Source organism: Felis catus, chromosome C2, assembly GCF_018350175.1.
Source record: "Felis catus isolate Fca126 chromosome C2, F.catus_Fca126_mat1.0, whole genome shotgun sequence".
Lineage (NCBI taxonomy): Eukaryota > Metazoa > Chordata > Mammalia > Carnivora > Felidae > Felis > Felis catus.
The window spans coordinates 2,028,781-2,048,665 of NC_058376.1; the positions used below are offsets into that span (position 1 = coordinate 2,028,781).

Sequence of the window (19,885 nt, forward strand, 5' to 3'; positions counted from 1 at the left end):
CTGGATGGCTGGCCGGCCAGTCACCCGGGATCCCTGTGGATGCCAACATGCCCCCCCACTGTGGTGCAGGGTGTGTCCTGTCCCCCGTCCCCGGTCCCCAAGTCGCTCGGTGAACAGCCACACCCACCCACCCAGCAGCCTGGCCTCTCCCTGGGCGCCGCCCCTCCCCTCCTCTGCCCCATCTCACTGAGCTTCAGCTTCTGGCCCCCACCCCACCCTCCCTGCCAGGACGGCCCAGGCGCCCGGCCCCGTCCTGCTTCTCCCTGAAGACCCCTCCTCCCCTTCTTCCTCTGCCCTCCCCGGCGGGCGCCTGCCGTTGACTTGCGGTCCCTTCGACCCCCAGAACCGCTCACTCCCGAGTCCCCGTCGGCCAGACTGGCACGTGCCCTGGGGACCGAAGCGACTCTGGGTTCTGCTGAGTGCTGTGGATCAGAGCAGGGGTGCTTCCCTGGGCTCTGACCCGGGACGAGAAGAGAGGAATGGCATCTTTAGTCTCACCAACTGTACCCGAAATCCAGCACTTCAAGTGGTTGTGAACAGCCAGCAGCCCCGAGTGGATCAGCAGGGCCCGAGCCTTCGCGGCCATGGACGTCAGGTGTGCGGCCCTCACGGGGACAGCTGGCCCCACACTCACCGATGGCTGGGCGGCTGGCACCCACCCCGCAGGACATCACCTGGGGCTCACTGGAGGAGTATGCTAAATCACTCGCTTGTTTTCAAGTTTCAGCGTGCCTTCCTGTAATCCGTGCCTTTTGATTTCCGTCAGGTTTTTTCTTTCTTCATTTAGAACCAGCTGAAGGCTTCTTAAGCTGGTGGGGAGGGGGGGCAGGCACAGAAACGGTCGGGGCGCCCGGCACCCTCTGGCCGTGAGCAGCTCTCTGTCTGTGGCTCTGACCACCAGCAGGACGGTGGTCAGCCCCGCTCGCCCACAGGTTCCCGGAGGTGAGGCACAGCCCCCGTGACGCCCCGACTCTCAGGAAGGATCGTGTGTGTCCCCCTGTCGTTTGTGGACCCTTAATTCTCGAGGGGCCCTTCCCTTTCAGCCACGGTGTCTTCATTTGTCCCTCGTGGTTTTCACGGCGGGTGTGTACAAACCCGACCGGAGAGTCAGAGGGCCCCCGAGGGAGGGCAGGCGGCGGGGAGAGCTGCCCAGTGAGCCCCCGACGTGCAGGAGGCGGGCGGTCCCCACTCCGGGTCAGTGGCACCTCAGCGGGAGGCAGGAGGCAGCTGAGTGCGGCACACGGCCAAGCACTCCTCAAGGCCCTGTTGGCTCCTTGGGTCGTGATGGTACCACCACCTTTCTGGGTTTAGATATGACGAACTGTTTCGAGACTTTTGTTGTCTAATAAAAAATAGTAGATGAAATGTACTTTGGGTGGTTTTTTTTAGTTTATTTATCTTAGAGAGAGAGAGAGAGAGAGAGAGAGAGAGAGAGAACATGAGTGGGGGAAGGGCAGAGAAAGGCAGAGAGAGAGAGAATCCCAAGCAGATGCTGAGCTGTCACCGCAGAGCCCGACTCGGGGCTCAAACCCACAACCTGTGAGCTCATGACCTGAACCGAAGTCGAGAGTTGGACGCTTAACTGACTGAGCCCCCAGGCGCCCTGCCCCGATGATGAAATGGCCTTCGAAACCGACGGCTGAGCCCTGCCTGCTGTCAGTTTCTTTTTGTTTCTGCTGCTTCTTGTCTTTAAAATCCCCACCATGGATGTTTTTCTTCCACTTTCCCTGCTGTTTTGAAAGACACACATCCTGTTTTCAGTCACACTCGTGAATGTCTAAGTCTCCCTTCACATTTGTGTTTCAACTGGTCAAGTCACGAATCAATGATACGGCGTGAGAAATTCCTCCTTGAGACGGAATTGGGTGTTTCTCCCACCCTCTGGCCGCGCCCCACGCCTTTCAGCTTTCTGGGATCATCTGAAGGGCCACCGTCTGACAGAAACATGGTACGAGCCACATATGTATTACAGCCATCCCAGCAGCCGCATTTAAAAGTGAAAAAGAGGGGGCGCCTGGGAGGCTCAGTCGGTTAAGTGTCTGACTTCGTTCGGCTCAGGTCATGATCTCACGGTCCATGAGTTTGAGCCCCATGTCGGGCTGTGTGCTGACAGCTCGGAGCCTGGAGCCTGCTTCCGACTCTGTGTCTCCCTCTCTCTCTGCCCCTCCCCTGTTCATGCTCTGTCTCTCCGTGTCTCAAAATAAACATTAAAAAAAATAAACTTGTAAAAACTCAGCAATATGTGTGCAGGGTTGACTCAAAGTGCGTGATGCTCTTGAAACTCACAAGTTCTTCCAGCCCACACGCACACGTCTTGTCCATTCAGCTCCGGGCAGCACACCCTCTGTTACTTCTTTGACTGTTTTTTTTTTTTAAGTTTTTTTTAATGTTTATTTATTTTTGAGAGACAGAGAGAGAGAGCATGAGCAGGAGAGGGGTGGAGAGAGGGCGGGGGGACACAGAATCCGAAGCAGGCTCCAGGCTCTGAGCTGTCAGCACAGAGCCTGACGCGGGGCTCAAACTCACAAGCCAAGAGATCATGACCTGACCTAAGTTGGACGCTTAACCGATTGAGCCACGCAGGCACCCCCCCAACCCTTTTTAAATTTCTTTGACTGCTGTTTTGATCTTAGCTGCTCCTCTCCCTCTCTGGCCACTGGGTTATCGCGTTTGGTCTCGGCTGAACACCCCGTCCGTGCGTTACATACTGTCTGACCACATCTGTGGGTGTTTTCTTGTGTTTTGGGGGTACCACCAGCATTTGTCCTTCCGACTGCTGACATGATTGCTGTTTCCTGCCTCTGTTGTCTTTAATCCAGCTGCTTGGTGTTCAATTTCCTTGAACACTTGCTGTCTTCCACCATTTTGTTAGGAATGAGGAAGTCCCGGTTAGAGCGTAGATCCCGTATGCGCTGGCTTCAGTCCCCCTTCAGCCACGTTGGGCTGCGTGACCTTGAGTAGGTTGCTTAACCTCTCTGTGCCCAGGCTCCCTCCTCTGTTCATTCGCAGTATGGAATGACGTGTCACTTAGTTGATGTGAAAATTAAGTGGGTTACCAGATGTGAAATGCTCAGAGCCCCCACTGACTCAGAAAATGGTAGCTAACGTCACCAACATCGTCATTAGTGCTATTTTGGGGGTCTTCTCCTAAGACGTTGAATTCCCACCCCCCCCCCCCATCACCTGCACACGATGACTTTCTGTTCTGGGTTCACTGGGACCATACCTTCTTGCATCCCACGTTGCCTGACGTCTTCTTTTGAGCGTTGTTGTGGATCCACGAGTGTCCATCACTCTCGCGCAGTCTTCAGGAGATGTGCTCTCTCTGTCCACACTGTGTGCTCTGGGGCATCGTCCTGGGGTGAGGGGGTGCTGTGCTCAGCCGTGGGCGTGGAGGGCACGGGCACCTGCTGAAGGCCACCTGTGCGTGAGTGGAATATCGATGGAAACCGAATGGCCAAGCAGCGTACTGGTCATGCGCCCTGGGACCCCCACGGTTGCATCTCAGCCCCTCCACGAACCCAGACCCGTCGTGGAGTTTCACAGCGTCCCACTCTAGTCCCTTAATGCTCCTTGCAGAGAGAGAAGGAAGGGGGAGGCAGAGAAGGTACTGGTAGAGAAGCTGCCGACCGCTGACACGGACAATGAGGGGAGCAGCCTCACTGGAGGCCCCCCGGGCCCCCCAGGAAGTGTGATAAGGGGACATCATGAGCCACGTGACATGCGTGGATTCGACAACCCCAGTGAAATGGACAAGAATGTATTTCTCCACTCAAGAGGAAATACATAACCCGAACAGCCCCGTTCTATTAAAGACATTGGATGTGTCCGTAAGAACCTTCCCGCAGCCCGCCCGTCCTTCAGCAGGCGAACCGTAAAGCGGCACGGAACATCGGACCACAGAACCGTGCCTGCGTCTCAAAGGAGCCAAGTACGAGAAAACCTCCGACAGTGGCCTGCTGCGTGATTCCCCTTCGGCAACGGCCTCGGGACAGCCAAAGAGTAGAGGTGGAGAGGCGGGCCTGCGCGGCCAGGGATGCATGTGCTGGGTGTGGCCGTCAGGGGCGCTGGAGGGGGCCTCCGGTCACGCCCACACTGACCGCGGTGGCCGTATGATCCACAAATACGAACACTGCAGAGAGGCACATGCGTGCCCACACAGAGACACACACACACGGAGATGCACACACACACACACACACACACACACACACACAGACCGATGTGCGTAAATGTGGTGGGATCTTGGGCGGCCGATCTCCTGGTTGTGACTTGTGCTAACGTTACACAAGTGGCCATCACTGACGGAAATGCGTAAAGGGCGACAGGAGCTCCCAGTATAATTTTTTATAACTTCTGGTGAACTATAATTTCAAGCAAATCCACGTAGAAACCCCCAGGCCCACGTGGCTTCACTGCTGGGTTCTATCAGGGGGACACCGACGCCAGGGCAGGATCCTGCAGACCCGCCGTCCGCCTCCTGGCTGGCACAAGACGCTGTCCCCTGCTGTTGCCCCGTCACCCCTCGAGCTTACACCAGGGCACTGCCCAGATCCCCGTCAATGCCATGGAATCGCCAAAATCTCTGAGAGTTGTCCTGTGCTGTCATCACTGCTTCCGTGACACCCACACCGCCTCCCCCATGGGAGCACCGCGCACCCATGGGCGTAAGAGACAGACCCGCCCCGGCTGCCTGCCTCCCTCTTGGGGCTGCTGTCTGTGTGCTGGGACCCTCGCGCCCCGCGGCCACACCCCCGCACCTCGGCCGCGGGTGTGCATGTGACAGGCCAACGACCCCAGGCTCCCCGTGGCACCAGGTGCCTGTGACGCTGCCCTCTGCTCCCGCCCAGCACGTGCCCCCCCCCCCCCGCGGGACCCGATGTCCTCCTGGGCCCCCTGGGGCAGTGGGAGCAGGTCTGCACCTTTCTCCCACGTAACCCGCGGAACCCGGTGCAGCCACAAGCAGCCCCATGGGGGGCCGTCACAGCCGTCTGCCACAGGAAGGCACGGACACCCACTTCCCTGACTCCCCACAGGGACCCCGGCTTCCCCGAGGGCTAGACCCCGGTCATGCGGTCATCAAAACCTCCTGGGCAACTGACTCATCTAATGTGGCTTCCCTGACCTGGCACCACACCAACAAGGAAGGGGGTGAGGCTCCTGTGGAGACAACACAAGCCCGGGCAGATATAAAAGCCATGGCCTCCCAGGGTACCCGGCACACATTCGCACTCACGCACACACCCACACTCACGCACAAACCCACACCCACACCCACTCCCTCCTGCAGCCCCACGGCCCCCACCATGGCCGCGTCCACCCTGTCCGTCTGCTCCAGCGACCTGAGCTATGGCAGCCGCGTCTGCCTGCCCGGATCCTCGGACTCCTGCCCCGACTCCTCCTGGCAGGTGGACGACTGCCCAGAGAGCTGCTGCGAGCCCCCGTGCTGCGCCCCCGCCCCCTGCCTGACCCTCCTGTGCGGCCCCTCCTCCCCCTGCCAGGGAGACTGCTGCACCCCTGCGTGCTGCAAGCCCGTGTGCTGCACCCCTGTGTGCTGCAAGCCCGTGTGCTGCACCCCTGTCTGCTGTAAGCCCGTCTGCTGCACCCCTGTGTGCTGCAAGCCCGTCTGCTGCACTCCTGTCTGCTGCGAGGACTCCCCCTGCACAACCTCTTCATGCTGCCAGCCGTCCTGCTGCACCTCCTCCCCCTGTCAGGAAGACTGCTGCACCCCTGTGTGCTGTAAGCCCGTCTGCTGCACCCCTGTCTGCTGCAAGCCCGTCTGCTGCACCCCTGTGTGCTGCGAGGACTCCCCCTGCTCAGCCCCCTCCTGCTGCCAGCCCAGCCCCTGCTGCAGACCCTCCTCCTGCGTGTCCCTGCTCTGCCGCCCCGTGTGCAAGCCTGCCTGCTGCACCCCTGTCTGCTGCAAGCCCGTCTGCTGCACCCCTGTGTGCTGCGAGGACTCCCCCTGCTCAGCCCCCTCCTGCTGCCAGCCCAGCCCCTGCTGCAGACCCTCCTCCAGTGTATCCCTGCTCTGCCGCCCCGTGTGCCCCCGCCCCGTCTGCTGTGCCCCTGCCTCCTCCTGCTGCCGCCCGGATTCCTGCGTGTCCCTGCTCTGCCGTCCCGTGTGCCCCCGCCCTGCCTGCGGCCCCGCCTCAGGCCAGTCCTGCTGCTGATGGGCACGTCCCCCCAGGGCCAGCCGGGCTCAGGTCCCACCTGGTGACTGTGGTCCTCCTGGCCACCCATCAGCCCTGACCTTGACCTCCTGCCTCCCGGGAATGCTGACCCCGCAGCTTCCTGGGGCTTCTGCTCCCAGGAGGCACCTGCACCTGTTCTGGGTCACCTGTCCTTCCCTCCCCCTTTCTCTGCTTGGGTCACTTGGCTTTGACTCCTAACCTGTCAGCACCTCTTCAGGAAGCCCAATAAACTCACTTCACCGGCCGATTTGTTTCCTTTCATCTGACCTTCATGGGGGTGCGGGGACCCCAGGGTTTTGCCCAGACACGGTCTCCTCCAGCCACGAACATTTCTAGGAATGAGGGACTGAGCAGTCCCAGAGGCAGGGCCTACCTCGTGCGGGCAGGGCCATGGGTGGGACTCACGCCCTGGCCCAGGAAGCTCCGTGCTGGTGGGCCCAGTGCTCAGGGCTTCCCAGGCTGGTCACCTGCACACGGGTCATGGTCTGGGGGTCCTCAGCCCCTGGCCCGTTTCCACCCACAGCCCCATCTGGGCAAACAGGCCCCAGACAAGTGGGTCTGCGTGCTCCAGGGAGCTCTCCCATAGGGAGAACATCCTCTATGGGCCTGGGGTCGTCCTGTGTTCCTCCCACGGGTTCTACCCATTTAGCAGAAAGGTGATGGAGCGGGGGAGGCAGTGCTCCGGCCAGGATGGGGTAACAGGGACGGGATTCCTTCCCACCTGGGCCAACTCTGAAAGTTGACAAGATCATGAAGCAAGGGTGTCAGATCCCGGGCCCAAGACGCGCAGAACCAGTGCACTTGTGAGGGAGATAAGCAAGGTTCCTGTCACTGTCGGTGCCCTCACCACCTGGACAGGATCTCCAGCCCCCGTGCAGGAGGGCAAACCGCACGGAACTCCAAGGACCCCGAGTTCCATAGATGGCCTCGGGAAAAGCCCGGGCAGACAGTGTTGGGGTCAGAGTGCTGGAGAAGAGGCCCCATCCCAGCGGTCTCCCCACCTGAGACCCTCTGTGCTCTGCCGTGTCCCCTCCCCGGCCCTGGCGCCCACGCTTCTGCTTTCTGTCTCTGAAGCTCCTCACATAAGTGGAATCACATTTCACTCGGCCCAGTGTCCTCATGCCTCATCCGTGTTCTAGTCCGACTTGCTTCCCTTTACGGCTGAATAACGTTCCACAGTACGGACGGGCCACATCTGCTCATCCATCTGCTGAGGGCACCGGGGTCACTGTGAACATGTGTGTCCAAGCATCTCTTCGAATCCCTACTTGCAGTTCTTCTGAGCATATTCCCGGTATAATCCCCAGACCCTAGAGTAAGTCCGTTGCTACTCCTTCAAGAACCACCACACAAGCTTCCACGGTAGCTGGGCCTTTTCCCACTCCTACTAACGACACGAGAGGACTTCGGTTTGTCCACGTCCTCATCAACACTTGTTATTTTCTCCTTGTTACGTATGTAGATTACGTGTTATCTCCTCGTTGTGTTTCTATTTGTGTGAATATTCTATATGATATATGTGGTTAACTCCTTGTTTTTACATTTATATAAATATTATGTTATATATTATGTATATATATTTACCCTAATGGACGTAAGGTGGCTTCTCATTGTAGTTTTGATTTGTGTGTCTCTAGTGATTAGTAACGTGGAGCCTCTTTCACATGCTTATAGGTCACGTAATTTGTACTTCTTCTTTGGAAAAATGTCTATTCAAGTCCTTTGCTCATTTTGGAATTGGGTTGTTTTGTTTTTTGTTGTTGAGTTTCGGGAAGTCTCTACACGTGTTATATATAATTTCTTATCACATGATTTTCAAATATTTTCTCTCATTGTATTTAGGTTGCCTTTTCTTCTCCATTGGCATTGTCTTCTGATGCAAAATATTTACAATTTTTGTGAAGGCCACTTTTTGTATTTTTCGTATGTTGCCTGTGCCTCTGGTATCACATCCAGGAAATCACCGCGAAATCCGATGTTGCAAAGCTTTTGCCCTGTGTTTTCTTCTAAGAGTTTTATAGCTTTAGGTCTTCCTTTTAGGTCATGGGTCTATTTTGAGTTCATTTTTGTGTATGGTGTGAGGTAAGAGTCCACTTACCTTCTTGTCCCTGGGGATAGTCAGTTTTGCCTGCACCGCTTGCTGAAGAGACTGTCATTTCTCCATTGAATGGACTCGGTGCTCTTTCGAAAATGATTTCACCTAATATGTTTATTTCTGGACTCTATTCCATTGGTCTGTATGTTTGTTTTTATGCCAGTATCACCCTGTGTTCATTATTGTAGCTTTGTAGTGGTTTTTTTTTTCATATAATTTATTGTCAAGTTAGCTAACATACAGCGCGTACAGGGTGCTCTTGGCTTTGGGAGTAGATTCCCATGATTCATCGCTTACATACGACACCCAGGGCTCATCCCAACAAGTGCCCTGCTCGGTGCCCATCACCCGTTCCCCTCCCCCATCAACCCTCAGTTTGTTCTCTGTATTTAAGAGTCTCTTATGGTATATGTTACAAGACGTAACAAGACATATAGATTTGTAGTTTTGAAATCAAGGAGTGGGAGTCCTCTAGCTTTGTTTTTGTTTTTTTTTTTTCAGGATTGTTTTGGCTATGCAAGATCCCTTGATTCCACATGAATTTAAGGATGGGGTTTTAGGTTTCAGTAAAACACCTCACTGAGATTTCAGTAGTGATTGTGTTACATCTGTAGATTGCTTGAGATGACAGTGATATCGTAACGATATTGAGTGTTCCAATCCTTGAACATGGAATGCCTTTCCATTTATTTGTCTTCCTTACTGTGTTTCAGCAATGTTTTGTAGTTTTCGTTGGACAGCTCTTTCACCTCCATGGTTGTTAATTCATTTTACTTTATTCTTTTTTGGTGCAATTGTAAATGGAATTGTTTTATAAATTCCTTTTGGGGTTGTTCATCAGCAACGTATGGAAACGCGACTGAATTTTGACTTTGTATCCTGCTGTCTTTCTGAATTCATTTGCTAGTGCTAACGGGTCCTTAGGGTCTTCCACAAATAAGATCACAGCGTCTGTGAACAGAGATGATTTTACTTCTTCCCTTCCAATTTGGGCTACTGTATTTTATTCTCTAACTATTCTCCTAGAACTTCCAGTCCTGTGGTGAATAGAGGCAGTGAAAGTGGGCATCTCTGTCTGTCCTGATCTCACAGGAAAAGCTCTCAGTCTTTCACTGTTGAGTATGATGTTTGTTGTGGGATTTTCACATATATATTTTATTTTGTTGAGGTAGTTCCTTCTACTCCTAATCTGTTGAGTGTTTTATCGTGAGAGGGTGTTGAACTTTTTCAAATGCTTTTTCCGCATCAGTTGAGATGATCATGTACTTTTTTCTTTATTCTGGTAATGTTGGCTATTATATTGACTGGTTTTCATACGTGGAACCACACTTAAATTCGAGAAATAGGTCCTCCTTGGTTGTGGTGCATAATTCCTTTACTCTGCTGCTGAATTCAATTTGCTAGTGTTTTATTGAAGATTTTTGCATCAATGTTCATAAGGGATATTGTTTTGTAGTTTTCTGTTCCTGTAGTGTCTTTGCCTGGCTTTGTTGTCACAGGATTATAAGTCTCATAAGATGAGTTGGGGAGCGTTCCCTCCTGTTTAACTTTTTTAAAGTTTATAGTGAACTAGGAATGATTGAACCAACTCTGAACCTGATATAAGGCATCTGTGAAAAACTTACAGCCAACATCATACTTAATTGTAAAAGACTGAATGCTTTCTGCTAAAGATCAGGAAGAAGATACAGATGTCCTCTCTCACTGTTCCTGTTCAACATCACGCTGAAGCCTTACCTGTGCAACAAGTAAGGAAAGGAAATAAAACGCATACGTATTGAAAATGAAGAAATGCAGTTGTCTCCATTCCCAGAGGACATGATCATCCACATAGAAAACCCCCAAGAATATACAAAAAACTCCCAGAAATATAAGAGAGTTTGGCAAAGTTGAAGTATGTAAGCCTAAACTAATAAAAATTAATTCATTTATTTTTTTTATTAAAAAATTTTTTTGACGTTTATTTATTTTTGAGAGAAAGAGACAGAGCACAAGCAGGGGAGTTTCAGAGAGAGAGGAAGATGAAGCAGGCTCCAGGCTCTGAGCTGTCAGCGCAGACCCTGACGTGGGGCTGAACTCACAAACTGCGAGATCATGACCCGAGCCAAAGTTGGATGCTTAATTGATTGAGACACCAGGTGCCCCCAAATTAATTCATTTCTTTTTTTTTAATTTTTTAAAATGTTTTACTTATTTTTGAGAGAGAGAGACAGAATGTGAGCAGGGGAGGGGCAGACAGAGAGGGAGACACAGAATCCGAAGGAGCCGGATACGGGGCTGGAACTCACAAACCACAAGATCACAACCTGAGCTGAAGTCGGATGCTCAACCGACTGAGCCACCCAGGAGCCCCAATTCATTTGTATATAATAGCAATAAAGAATTGAAACTGAAAATTTTTGTTTAAAAGCTTGATTTACAACAGAGTGAAAAATGAAAGCTTAAGTATAAATCTCACAGAATGTGTGCATGAGAATGATAAAAAATACTGATGGGAGTAATTTAACAAGACGTAAATAAACGGAGAGCTCGACTATGTTCTAGGTTACGGTCGAGTAATTGTCGTGACATCAGTTACCTCCAGACTGATCCACAGATTCAAGGCAATCCCAGCAAGAGATTTTTGTCACTGTGAACAAGCTAATTCTAAAATTATTTGGAAAGGCAAAGAAGCTCCACTACCCAAACCATGTGAAGATGATGAGCAGAGTTGGTGGACTTCACTACCTGATTCCAGATCTGCTTTAAAACTATAGCAACCAAGACAATGTGATGTCGGCAAAGGGACAGAAGCGTGCAGATTAATGAAACAGGATAGACACACACACCCACACGAAAACAGGCAACTGATTTCTGACACATCAGTGACACAGTGTGTTTGGAACATCTAGATGTCCATATGCAAAAAAAAAAAAAAAAGTGAATCTTGACCCATACCTTACACTTAGTGTAAAAATGTAATCAAAATTGATCCTAGGCCTAAATGTAAAATGTGAAACTTGCAGAAGAAAACACAGGAGAACATTGTGACCGTGTGTTGGGCGGAGTTCTTAGGTTTAATACCAAAGGCATGGTCTGAAAAAGAAGGAAATTGATAAATTGGACTTTACCCATATTAACTCTGATTGCTCCTCAAAAAAGCCGGTAAGAGATACACAACATACAGATCCGTGTCCATCGACCCTGTGCGTGATCAGTAGGGCTTCCGGTCAACAGCAGGCAAGAAACAGTTAAGGTCTTGGGGAGTCAAAGTTATACACAAATGTTTGACGGTAACTCCCGTGTTAGCCGGGGGTCCACCGTATGCATCCGCGGTGCTTAAAGGACTCTCAAAATTCAATGTCAAGAAAACCTGCAAAAGGGAGAGGCCTGAACCCTTGCAGAAATACCAAAAAGACGCGTGGATGGCAAATAAACACGTGAAACGATGCTCGACGCCGTTCGTCATCAGGGCAATGCAGAGGCAAATACAGGAAGATAGCCCTGCTCACCGATTAGAATGGCTACTGTTTAACAGAAAGCCGGCAGCCTCAAGTGCTGGCAATGATACACAGCGACTAGAGCTCTCCGTGCTGTTGGGGAGGGAGGGAACGCAAAAAGGCACAGCCACTGTGCAAAAACAGTTTGGCTGCTATTTATTTATTTATTTAGAGAGCATGTGCACAAGCAGGGGAGGGGCAGAGAGAGAGGGAGGGAGAGAATCCCAAGCAGGCTCGGTGCTATCAGCACAGGGTCCGAGGCAGGGCTTGGAGCCACGAACTGTGAGATCATGACCCGAGCCGAGATCGAGAGATGCGTAACCACCCAGGCGCCCTGTAGTTTGGTGGTTTTTTATCACGTTAAACAGGCTCTTGCCCTGTGACCCAGCGACACCACTCCTAGGTGCTTACCCTGGAGAAATAAAAACTCGCTGCATTGCCAAAACCTGCACACGATGTTTGTGGCAGCATGTTCATAACCCTCAAAAGCAGGAAGCAATGAAAATTTCCTTCACCGGGAGCGCCTGGGTGGCTCAGTCGGTTAAGCGGCTGACTTCGGCTCAGGTCATGATCTCGAGGTCCGTGAGTTCGAGCCCCGCGTCGGGCTCTGTGCTGACAGCTCAGAGCCTCGAGCCTGTTTCGGATTCTGTGTCTCCCTCTCTCTGACCCTTCCCCGTTCATGCTCTGTCTCTCCCTGTCTCAAAAATAAATAAAACGTTAAAAAAAAATTTTTTTTTAAAAAGAAGAAAAAAAAAAGAAAATGTCCTTCACCCTTCGACGGAATAATCAAGTTGTGGTACGTCCACACAGTGGAGTCCACTCAGCAGTAAAGAGAGGAGAACTGTCAGTTCACGACATGCGTGAAGCCCAGTGCATTCTGCTAAATGAAAGAAGCCAGACCCGAAAGGCTGCATACTGTATGCATAGGACATTCTAGAAGAGACACAACTGTAGTGACTGAGAGTCAGTGGTGGCAGGGGTTGGGGATGGGGAACACAAGGGGCTTCCGCATGGTGCCGCCACAGAACGAGTGAAACATAGAGGGACGCGGGGTGGGGCACTGAACAGTTGCTCTATAGATTCTGTAAGGCCAAGCGGCCAAAATTCTTCCCCCTGAAGACGTCGAGGACTGCAATCTGCTCTTTGCTGATTTTTTTTTCGTTTTTGCTCTTGATTATTTGTTATGTTCTGCTTGTCTTTGTTTCTGCACCGAGTTTTGCTGGCCCACGGAGTCCCGTCTGCGTTCATAGACGGCGTGTGAGTAGCAGGTTCTCGGAGCAGCCGCGAACCTTCCCGTCCCGGGCACCAGAGGGCTCAGTGCTGCCGCGTAATCGATCCCATCTCCCTCCAGCTTTGCAGATGTGGTTCCAGGTCTTTAGGCATCTCGGTTCGCTGAGTTGCTTCCAATCACGTCCGATCTCTCTGGAAGCTTCCAGGATGCTTCTTTAGGTTTGGTGTAAGACAACTCACCAGTGTGTCCCGACGTGCAGCATTCTCTGTGTATCTCATCCCCCGTTTGGTCAGATTCCACCTCCGAAGACCACATCTCCCTCTGTCTGAGAAATGTTGCCTTTTGTCAATCGGTCTTCCTGGAAAGCTTCGTCTGATGAACGTTGGAGGCTGTGCACATCGTTTCTCTTAGGTTTTGCACAGTCCATCTCTGTCGTCCTGCGCTGAGACACTCTGTCCCCTTCCCATTCGCTCCTGACTGCCTGGCCTCCACTCAGCACTCGGGGTGCGGACGTCCTGCAGCCGATGGGCAGACCTGTCCCGGCGTTCCGGTCCTTCTGCTCGCTGAGACCCGGGGATGCACGGTGCTCACCTGGACCGCCGCAAACCCCCGGGCATCAGGGCGCACACTGGGCAGTGAGCAGGCTGCATGCCCGCAGGGCTCCAGGACTCTAGAGTTTTCCTGTGGTGTTTGCTTAGAGAACCAAAAGTAGTCAGGGGCCAACCCAGTCCTTAACCATGACAGGCATTGTCCAAGCAGCAAACCCTTTAGTGTAAATAAACCAGAAGTAATAAACACTCTCAGGACTCAGTCAAAACACCAACAAGGAAAGGGAAGTCTTGGTGACAACACACAGCTGGGAGGTATAAAAGGCGACAGACAGCCGGAGCTCTTCACACACTCACACACACACACACACACACTCACACCCACTCCCTCCTCCAGTCCCACTGCCCCCGCCATGGCCGCGTCCACCCTGTCCGTCTGCTCCAGCGACCTGAGCTATGGCAGCCGCGTCTGCCTGCCCGGGGCCTCGGACTCCTGCCCCGACTCCTCCTGGCAGGTGGACGACTGCCCAGAGAGCTGCTGCGAGCCCCCGTGCTGCGCCCCCGCCCCCTGCCTGACCCTCCTGTGCGGCCCCTCCTCCCCCTGCCAGGGAGACTGCTGCACCCCTGCGTGCTGCAAGCCCGTCTGCTGCACCCCTGTCTGCTGCAAGCCCGTGTGCTGCACCCCTGTCTGCTGCAAGCTCTTCTCCTGCACCCCTGTGTGCTGCGAGGACTCCCCCTGCACAACCTCTTCATGCTGCCAGCCGTCCTGCTGCACCTCCTCCCCCTGCCAGGAAGACTGCTGCACCCCTGTCTGCTGCAAGCCCGTCTGCTGCACCCCTGTGTGCTGCGAGGACTCCCCCTGCTCAGCCCCCTCCTGCTGCCAGCCCAGCCCCTGCTGCAGACCCTCCTCCTGCGTGTCCCTGCTCTGCCGCCCCGTGTGCAGGCCCACCTGCTGCACCCCTGCCTCCTCCTGCTGCCGCCCAGCCTCCTGCGTGTCCCTGCTCTGCCGCCCCGTGTGCAGGCCCACCTGCTGCACCCCTGTCTGCTGCAAGCCCGTCTGCTGCACCCCTGTGTGCTGCGAGGACTCCCCCTGCTCAGCCGCCTCCTGCTGCCAGCCCAGCCCCTGCTGCAGACCCTCCTCCAGTGTATCCCTGCTCTGCCGCCCCGTGTGCCCCCGCCCCGCCTGCTGCGCCCCTGCCTCCTCCTGCTGCCGCCCGGCCTCCTGCGTGTCCCTGCTCTGCTGCCCTGTGTGCCCCCGCCCTGCCTGCGGCCCCGCCTCAGGCCAGTCCTGCTGCTGATGGGCACGTCCCCCCAGGGCCAGCTGGGCTCAGGTCCCACCTGGTGACTGTGGTCCTCCCAGCCATCCCTCAGTCAGTCCTGACCTGTGTTAAGTGGCTGCCCCCACCCAGGACGGGGTCCCCCATGTGTCCACTCTCCTGACCTGACCTTGACCTCCTGCCTCCCAAGAATGCTGACCCCGTGGCTTCCCGGGGCTTCTGCTCCCAGGAGGCACCTGCACCTGTTCTGGGTCACCTGTCCTTCCCTCCTCCTTTCTCTGCTTGGGTCACTTGGCTTTGACTCCTAACCTGTCAGCACCTCTTCAGGAAGCCCAATAAACTCACTTCACCGGCCGATTTGTTTCCTTTCATCTGACCTTCATGGGGGTGCAGGGACGCCAGGGTTTTGCCCAGACACGGTCTCCTCCAGCCACGAACATTTCTAGGAATGAGGGACTGAGCAGTCCCAGAGGCGGGGCCTACCTCGTGTGGGCAGGGCCATGGGTGGGACTCACGCCCTGGCCCAGGAAGCTCCGTGCTGCTGGGCCCAGTGCCCAAAGGCAGAACAGGGGGATGTGGGGATTCGGTCCCAGCAGGTGCCTTAGCTGCGAGGTCAGTGCTCCTTCCCGGCCACCTGCCCACGTCCCAACCGTCACCATGTGAGGATTCTGTCCTAATTTAGTGGGTTTGGCTTCCACGCCTCACCCCCACTCCCTCCCCTGTTGAAGGTAAGTGCAGGCTGGGCATCCCACCGTGGAAACTAACGGGGCCACGCGTGTCCCTCAGCACACAGGCCACATAACCCAGGCCACGCCAAGTGTATTTTACTGGCTTAGGTGTTAAGTTAAATACGAGGGCCACGGAGGCTTTAATTTCTTCAGCGGAACGGTTGCACGGGTTTGATCACAGTGCCCCTGGCCGAGGCTCGCTGCAGAAACCACAGTGCAGTTTCCCCCGGCCCTGGCGCTCGGCCGGTCACTTTCATGCCGTGGCCCCTTTCCCTGTGTTAGGCTGGGAAGCAGTAGACCCTAAACCGCAACCACGGATAATCAAGGATGCGTCCTACGACGTGCGGCTGGCCTTAGCGTTCCGTGTCCATTTCAGCGCAGCCATCCCGCCGTCCTTGTGCAGACTTTTCCGTCTTCCCCGACCGGCCCCCTTCCCCGCCTCCCCAGCCCTGGCGCCCCCGTTCCAGGCTCCGCCCCTGAACGTGACTGGACTAGGTCTCTCACAGAAGTGGGCCATGCGGTATTTGTCCTTGGTGATGGCTTACTTCACTCAGCGTGACGTCCCCCGGGTTCGTGCGTGTGGACGCTGAAGCCTCTTTGCAAGGCTGGGTGACATTCCACTGTATGGTTAGAGCACATCTCACCGCCGCTGCTCCCGCACTTACCTTTGCGGACGTGGGTGCCTCTCTCCGGGACCCTGCTGTCAGTCCTGTCGGGCGTCGGAGGTGGGTTTGCGGGGACACGTAACAGTCCTATAGTAACTTTTCCGGGGACCGCGGGCTGTGTTCTAGAACAGATATACCGTTTGGCAATCCCACCACCGGGGCGGACGGCTTCCGATCTCTCCACATCCTCAGCGGCACTAGTTTCTGGTTTTCTGATAGCGGCCACCCTGACAGGTTGGAGCAGGGATCTGATGGATCACAGACCTTGGTCACTGCAGTAGGCCCTGCCCTGGGAGCCCTGTCCTCCCGCCACACCTCCCCTCCCACACCTCCCCTGCCTATCCTCCCTCACCCATCCTGCCTCCCATGCCCCGCCCTCCCCTGCCCGTCCCCCCCACCCCCCCGCTCCTCCCCCACCTGTCAATGCCTCCCCTGCCCTGCCCTGACCCTGTCCCACCCTCCCCTGTCCCCCTCCCCTGTCCCACCCTCTCCTGCCCCACCCTCACCTGCCCCGCCCTCCTCCCCTGAGCCCTCCCCCACCCTCACCGGCCCCGCCCTGCCTCACCTGCCCCCGCCCCTGTCCCGCCTGCCAGCCCCCCTCCTGTGCCCTATTCTCCCCTACCCACCCTCCCCTGTCCCCCTTTCCCTATTCTGCCCTCCCTGTCCTACTCTCTCCTGCCCCACCCTCCCCTGTCCTCCTCCCCTGCCCCACCCTCACCTGCCCCCATGCCCTGCCTGACCTCACCTGTCCATCCTCCCCGTCCATCCTCCCCTGCCCCACCCTCTCCTCTCCCCCTCCCCTATCCCGCCCTGCACTGCCCCCTCCCCTGTCCCTCCTCCCTTGCCCCACCCTCTCCTCACCCCCTCCCCTGCCCCGCCCTCTCTTGCAGAAGAACGAATACCTGTTCACTGTGGTGATGGAGGAGTCTGACCGGCTGTTGCTGGGTCTGCGGTACTCGCCCACCAGGCTGCACTTCCTGTTCCTCAGCCAGGATGCGGCGGGGGCCTGGCAAACCCGCGTGACCTTCCGCAGTCCCGCTCTGATGGACAACCAATGGCACACGCTGGTCTTGGCCGTGTCCGAAGGATCCTTTTCCCTCACCACGGACTGCGGCGTCCCCGCGGACATGTAGGTAGCGGGGCGCCCGGGGAGGGCCGGGTGCTGCCGGACACGGCGGGTCCAGGGCCGCGGGGCGGGCCGGCTGGCCGGGTGCTGCGGGCACCGTGCGCCCTAGGCTCGGGCCCGTGGGCGAACAATCTTTAGGGACCATCCCCTGAAGCGGGAGCGCAGGGTCATCAGCAGGGTCCGCCACCAAACCCGTCCTCCAGAGCGGCCGCAGTGGGTGGGAGCGAGTGCAGGCGCCCAGGCCGGGTAGGTTGGACTTGGCTGGGGGTGGGGTGGGGGACTGTGCCTTGCAGAGCAGGGTCACCATCAGGAAACACGCAGAGGAAGGTCACAGAGAGCTCAGGCACCAGAGCCAAACTGAACCTGCAGCCTGACTGGAGGGAGCCCAGCTCCTGCCTTGTGATTTTCAACACATCGTTTGGCCTAAGACCCGGTTTGCCCGTCGGGACGAGTGAATAGTCGCTCTGACCCCAAATAAACACGCAGAGTAGCCCTTCTGGTAGCTTCGGCACAGCCCCAGGCACCAGCAGCCTGAGTTCCCTCCCTGCCCTCGCCGTCGCCTGGTCACTAGGCTGGACCAGGGAGCGTCGGTCCCCATAGTCCCACCGGCTGGTGACGACCATCCTGGCTCAGTGGGGCTGGTGACTCTCTTAAATCACAAATTGTCCGGTTTACATTAAAATCCATCATTATTCCAGATACTCCTTTCAGAGGTAGAATCTCACTGTGCTCTGTTACTATGAAACTTATTCCATAATAAAAAGAGTCTTTGCCATTCGGACACTTTGTGTGAACCCGTCTCTACCACAAGGGCTCCCTCTGCTCCCAAGCGCGTCAGGGCCTTTACCAGGGTGATGACGGTGGGGACCCAGCAGTGGGAGCAGCTCTGTGATGGGGAGGGGGAGGAAGGAAGGGGAGGGAAGGAGCCGCGGCTACAGCCAGTGGCGGCCAAGGAGGACTCCGGGGCCTGGGGGTCGGGCATCACAGGCCTCGTGGGCACCACGGAGGGCGCGCTGGGATCAGAGCGCGGGGGATTCTGGGACGGCGCTCAGAAAGTGGCCTCACCACGGCCAGCTGCAGCCCGATGCAGGCCTGGAAGGAACAGGTTCTTACGTGGGGAGATGCCTGACTCATCCACCCCAGAGGCTCCAGTCAGGGCCCTCCCCTCCAGCAGGCACCCACCTTCTCCCCCACCCTCGGGGTGCAGCGTCCACTTCCGCGTCAAGACCCAGCTCTGGCCACATCTGCCAACGCCTCCCAGGCCATCAGCGGGGTCGGACACCATCTGTTTCCCCATAGGCGTGGTGGAGGGTGGGCAGGCTGGGGACTCAGTGCCGCTGGGAGGCACTAGAGTTTCCAGAGAGATGGGAGAACCCCTCAACGGACACCTCTGTGGCCACGCTTTTGCAGAAGACTCTTGTCCTGGGGAAAAGAGCGCTCCTCAAATTCACGTCCACCAGAACCCTGCAATGCAAACTTGCTTGGAGACAGAGTCTTTGCAGGTGTGATCGAGTTAAGTTGAGGTCATGACTGCAGTCGGGCGGGCCCTGACCCAGAGCCTGGTGTCCTTATAAGAAGAGGAGAGGCACAGACAAGGCCATGTGAAGACAGGCAGAGGGGGTGACGTAGCTACAAGCCAGGGAATACCAGAAAGCCCAGAGCTGGATGAGCCTCCAGAGGGAGCGGGACCCTGCAACGCCCTGACGTCTGGAGGACTCCCGGCCTCCAGAACTGTGGATAATCTGCCACCTAAGCCCCCAGTTTGGGGTGTTCATTACAGCCACCCTGGGAAACTGATACCCCCGTGCACTGCTTCCCCTGTCCTTTTCTGCATAAACGGGCTGTGACGCTGCTCTCCCATGGCCCTAAAGCACCCTCAAATGTTTTCAGAATGGCTGACGTGCCCTTCCCGGCCACCCTCTCGGTGCGAGGAGCCCGATTCTTCATCGGCAGCCGGAAGAGGACCAAAGGCCTGTTCACGGTAAGCACGGGAGGGGCTGCCTGTCTGGCCTCCCAACAGCAGTGCTCACAGAGGGGCCGTCACTACAGGCCCCGTGTCCTCACACTCTGATCCGACAGATCGGTGTGTGCCGCACGGGAGCAGGGAGCCCTGGGGTACGTGGGGCTCCACACTTGCGAGGCACAATTTACCACAGGGCCTTTTCACCCGCCGTTCCCTCTTCCTGGCACACGCATCCCCACTGTCACCACAGATCACACCCTGTACCCTCAGGACCCCGCCCCATGTCATCCTCCTTGGAGACCTTCCCCTACCACTTGGAGAAGATGAGCCCTGCACCCAACCCCTTCTCCTGGTTGTCTTTCCTCCATAGCCCTCACCACTCTCAGACCAGCTGTGTGTTTGCTCATTGGCTGTCTCTCCCATAGAGTGCAGGTGAGGGACCCTGTTCCATACTGTGTCCAGTTTCTAGACCCATGTGTGATATATAATAGGTGCTTGGTGAATATTTGTGGATGGCATGTTTGGATGGATGGATGGACAGATGGATAACTGTATGGGTGGTGGGTGGACATATGGATG

The 19,885-nt window shown here is 55.7% G+C and overlaps 3 protein-coding genes across 4 annotated transcripts in view; all 3 read left to right on the forward strand.

The window, feature by feature from the left end:
- TSPEAR (thrombospondin type laminin G domain and EAR repeats) overlaps window positions 1-19,885 on the forward strand; it is a 156,591-nt gene that overhangs the window by 111,724 nt on the left and 24,982 nt on the right. For both annotated transcript variants that reach the window (XM_023238640.2, XM_023238641.2), the window contains exons 3-4: window positions 17,108-17,346; window positions 19,234-19,324. In XM_023238640.2, coding sequence (XP_023094408.2) covers window positions 17,108-17,346; window positions 19,234-19,324 — 330 coding nt within the window. The remainder of the gene's footprint in view (window positions 1-17,107; window positions 17,347-19,233; window positions 19,325-19,885) is intronic.
- LOC123379837 (keratin-associated protein 10-12-like) lies at window positions 4,956-6,438 on the forward strand. The gene has a single exon (XM_045036510.1). The coding sequence runs from the start codon at window positions 4,971-4,973 to the stop codon at window positions 6,171-6,173; it is 1,203 nt and encodes a 400-aa protein (XP_044892445.1). The 5' UTR covers window positions 4,956-4,970; the 3' UTR covers window positions 6,174-6,438.
- LOC111556340 (keratin-associated protein 10-7-like) lies at window positions 13,887-15,178 on the forward strand. Its single transcript, XM_023238645.2, has one exon. The coding sequence runs from the start codon at window positions 13,961-13,963 to the stop codon at window positions 14,843-14,845; it is 885 nt and encodes a 294-aa protein (XP_023094413.2). The 5' UTR covers window positions 13,887-13,960; the 3' UTR covers window positions 14,846-15,178.

Bases quoted from the DNA above. Each gene is read 5' to 3' on its own strand.
- LOC111556340 (XM_023238645.2), top strand. From the start codon at position 13,961: ATGGCCGCGTCCACCCTGTCCGTCTGCTCCAGCGACCTGAGCTATGGC.
- LOC123379837 (XM_045036510.1), top strand. From the start codon at position 4,971: ATGGGGGGCCGTCACAGCCGTCTGCCACAGGAAGGCACGGACACCCAC.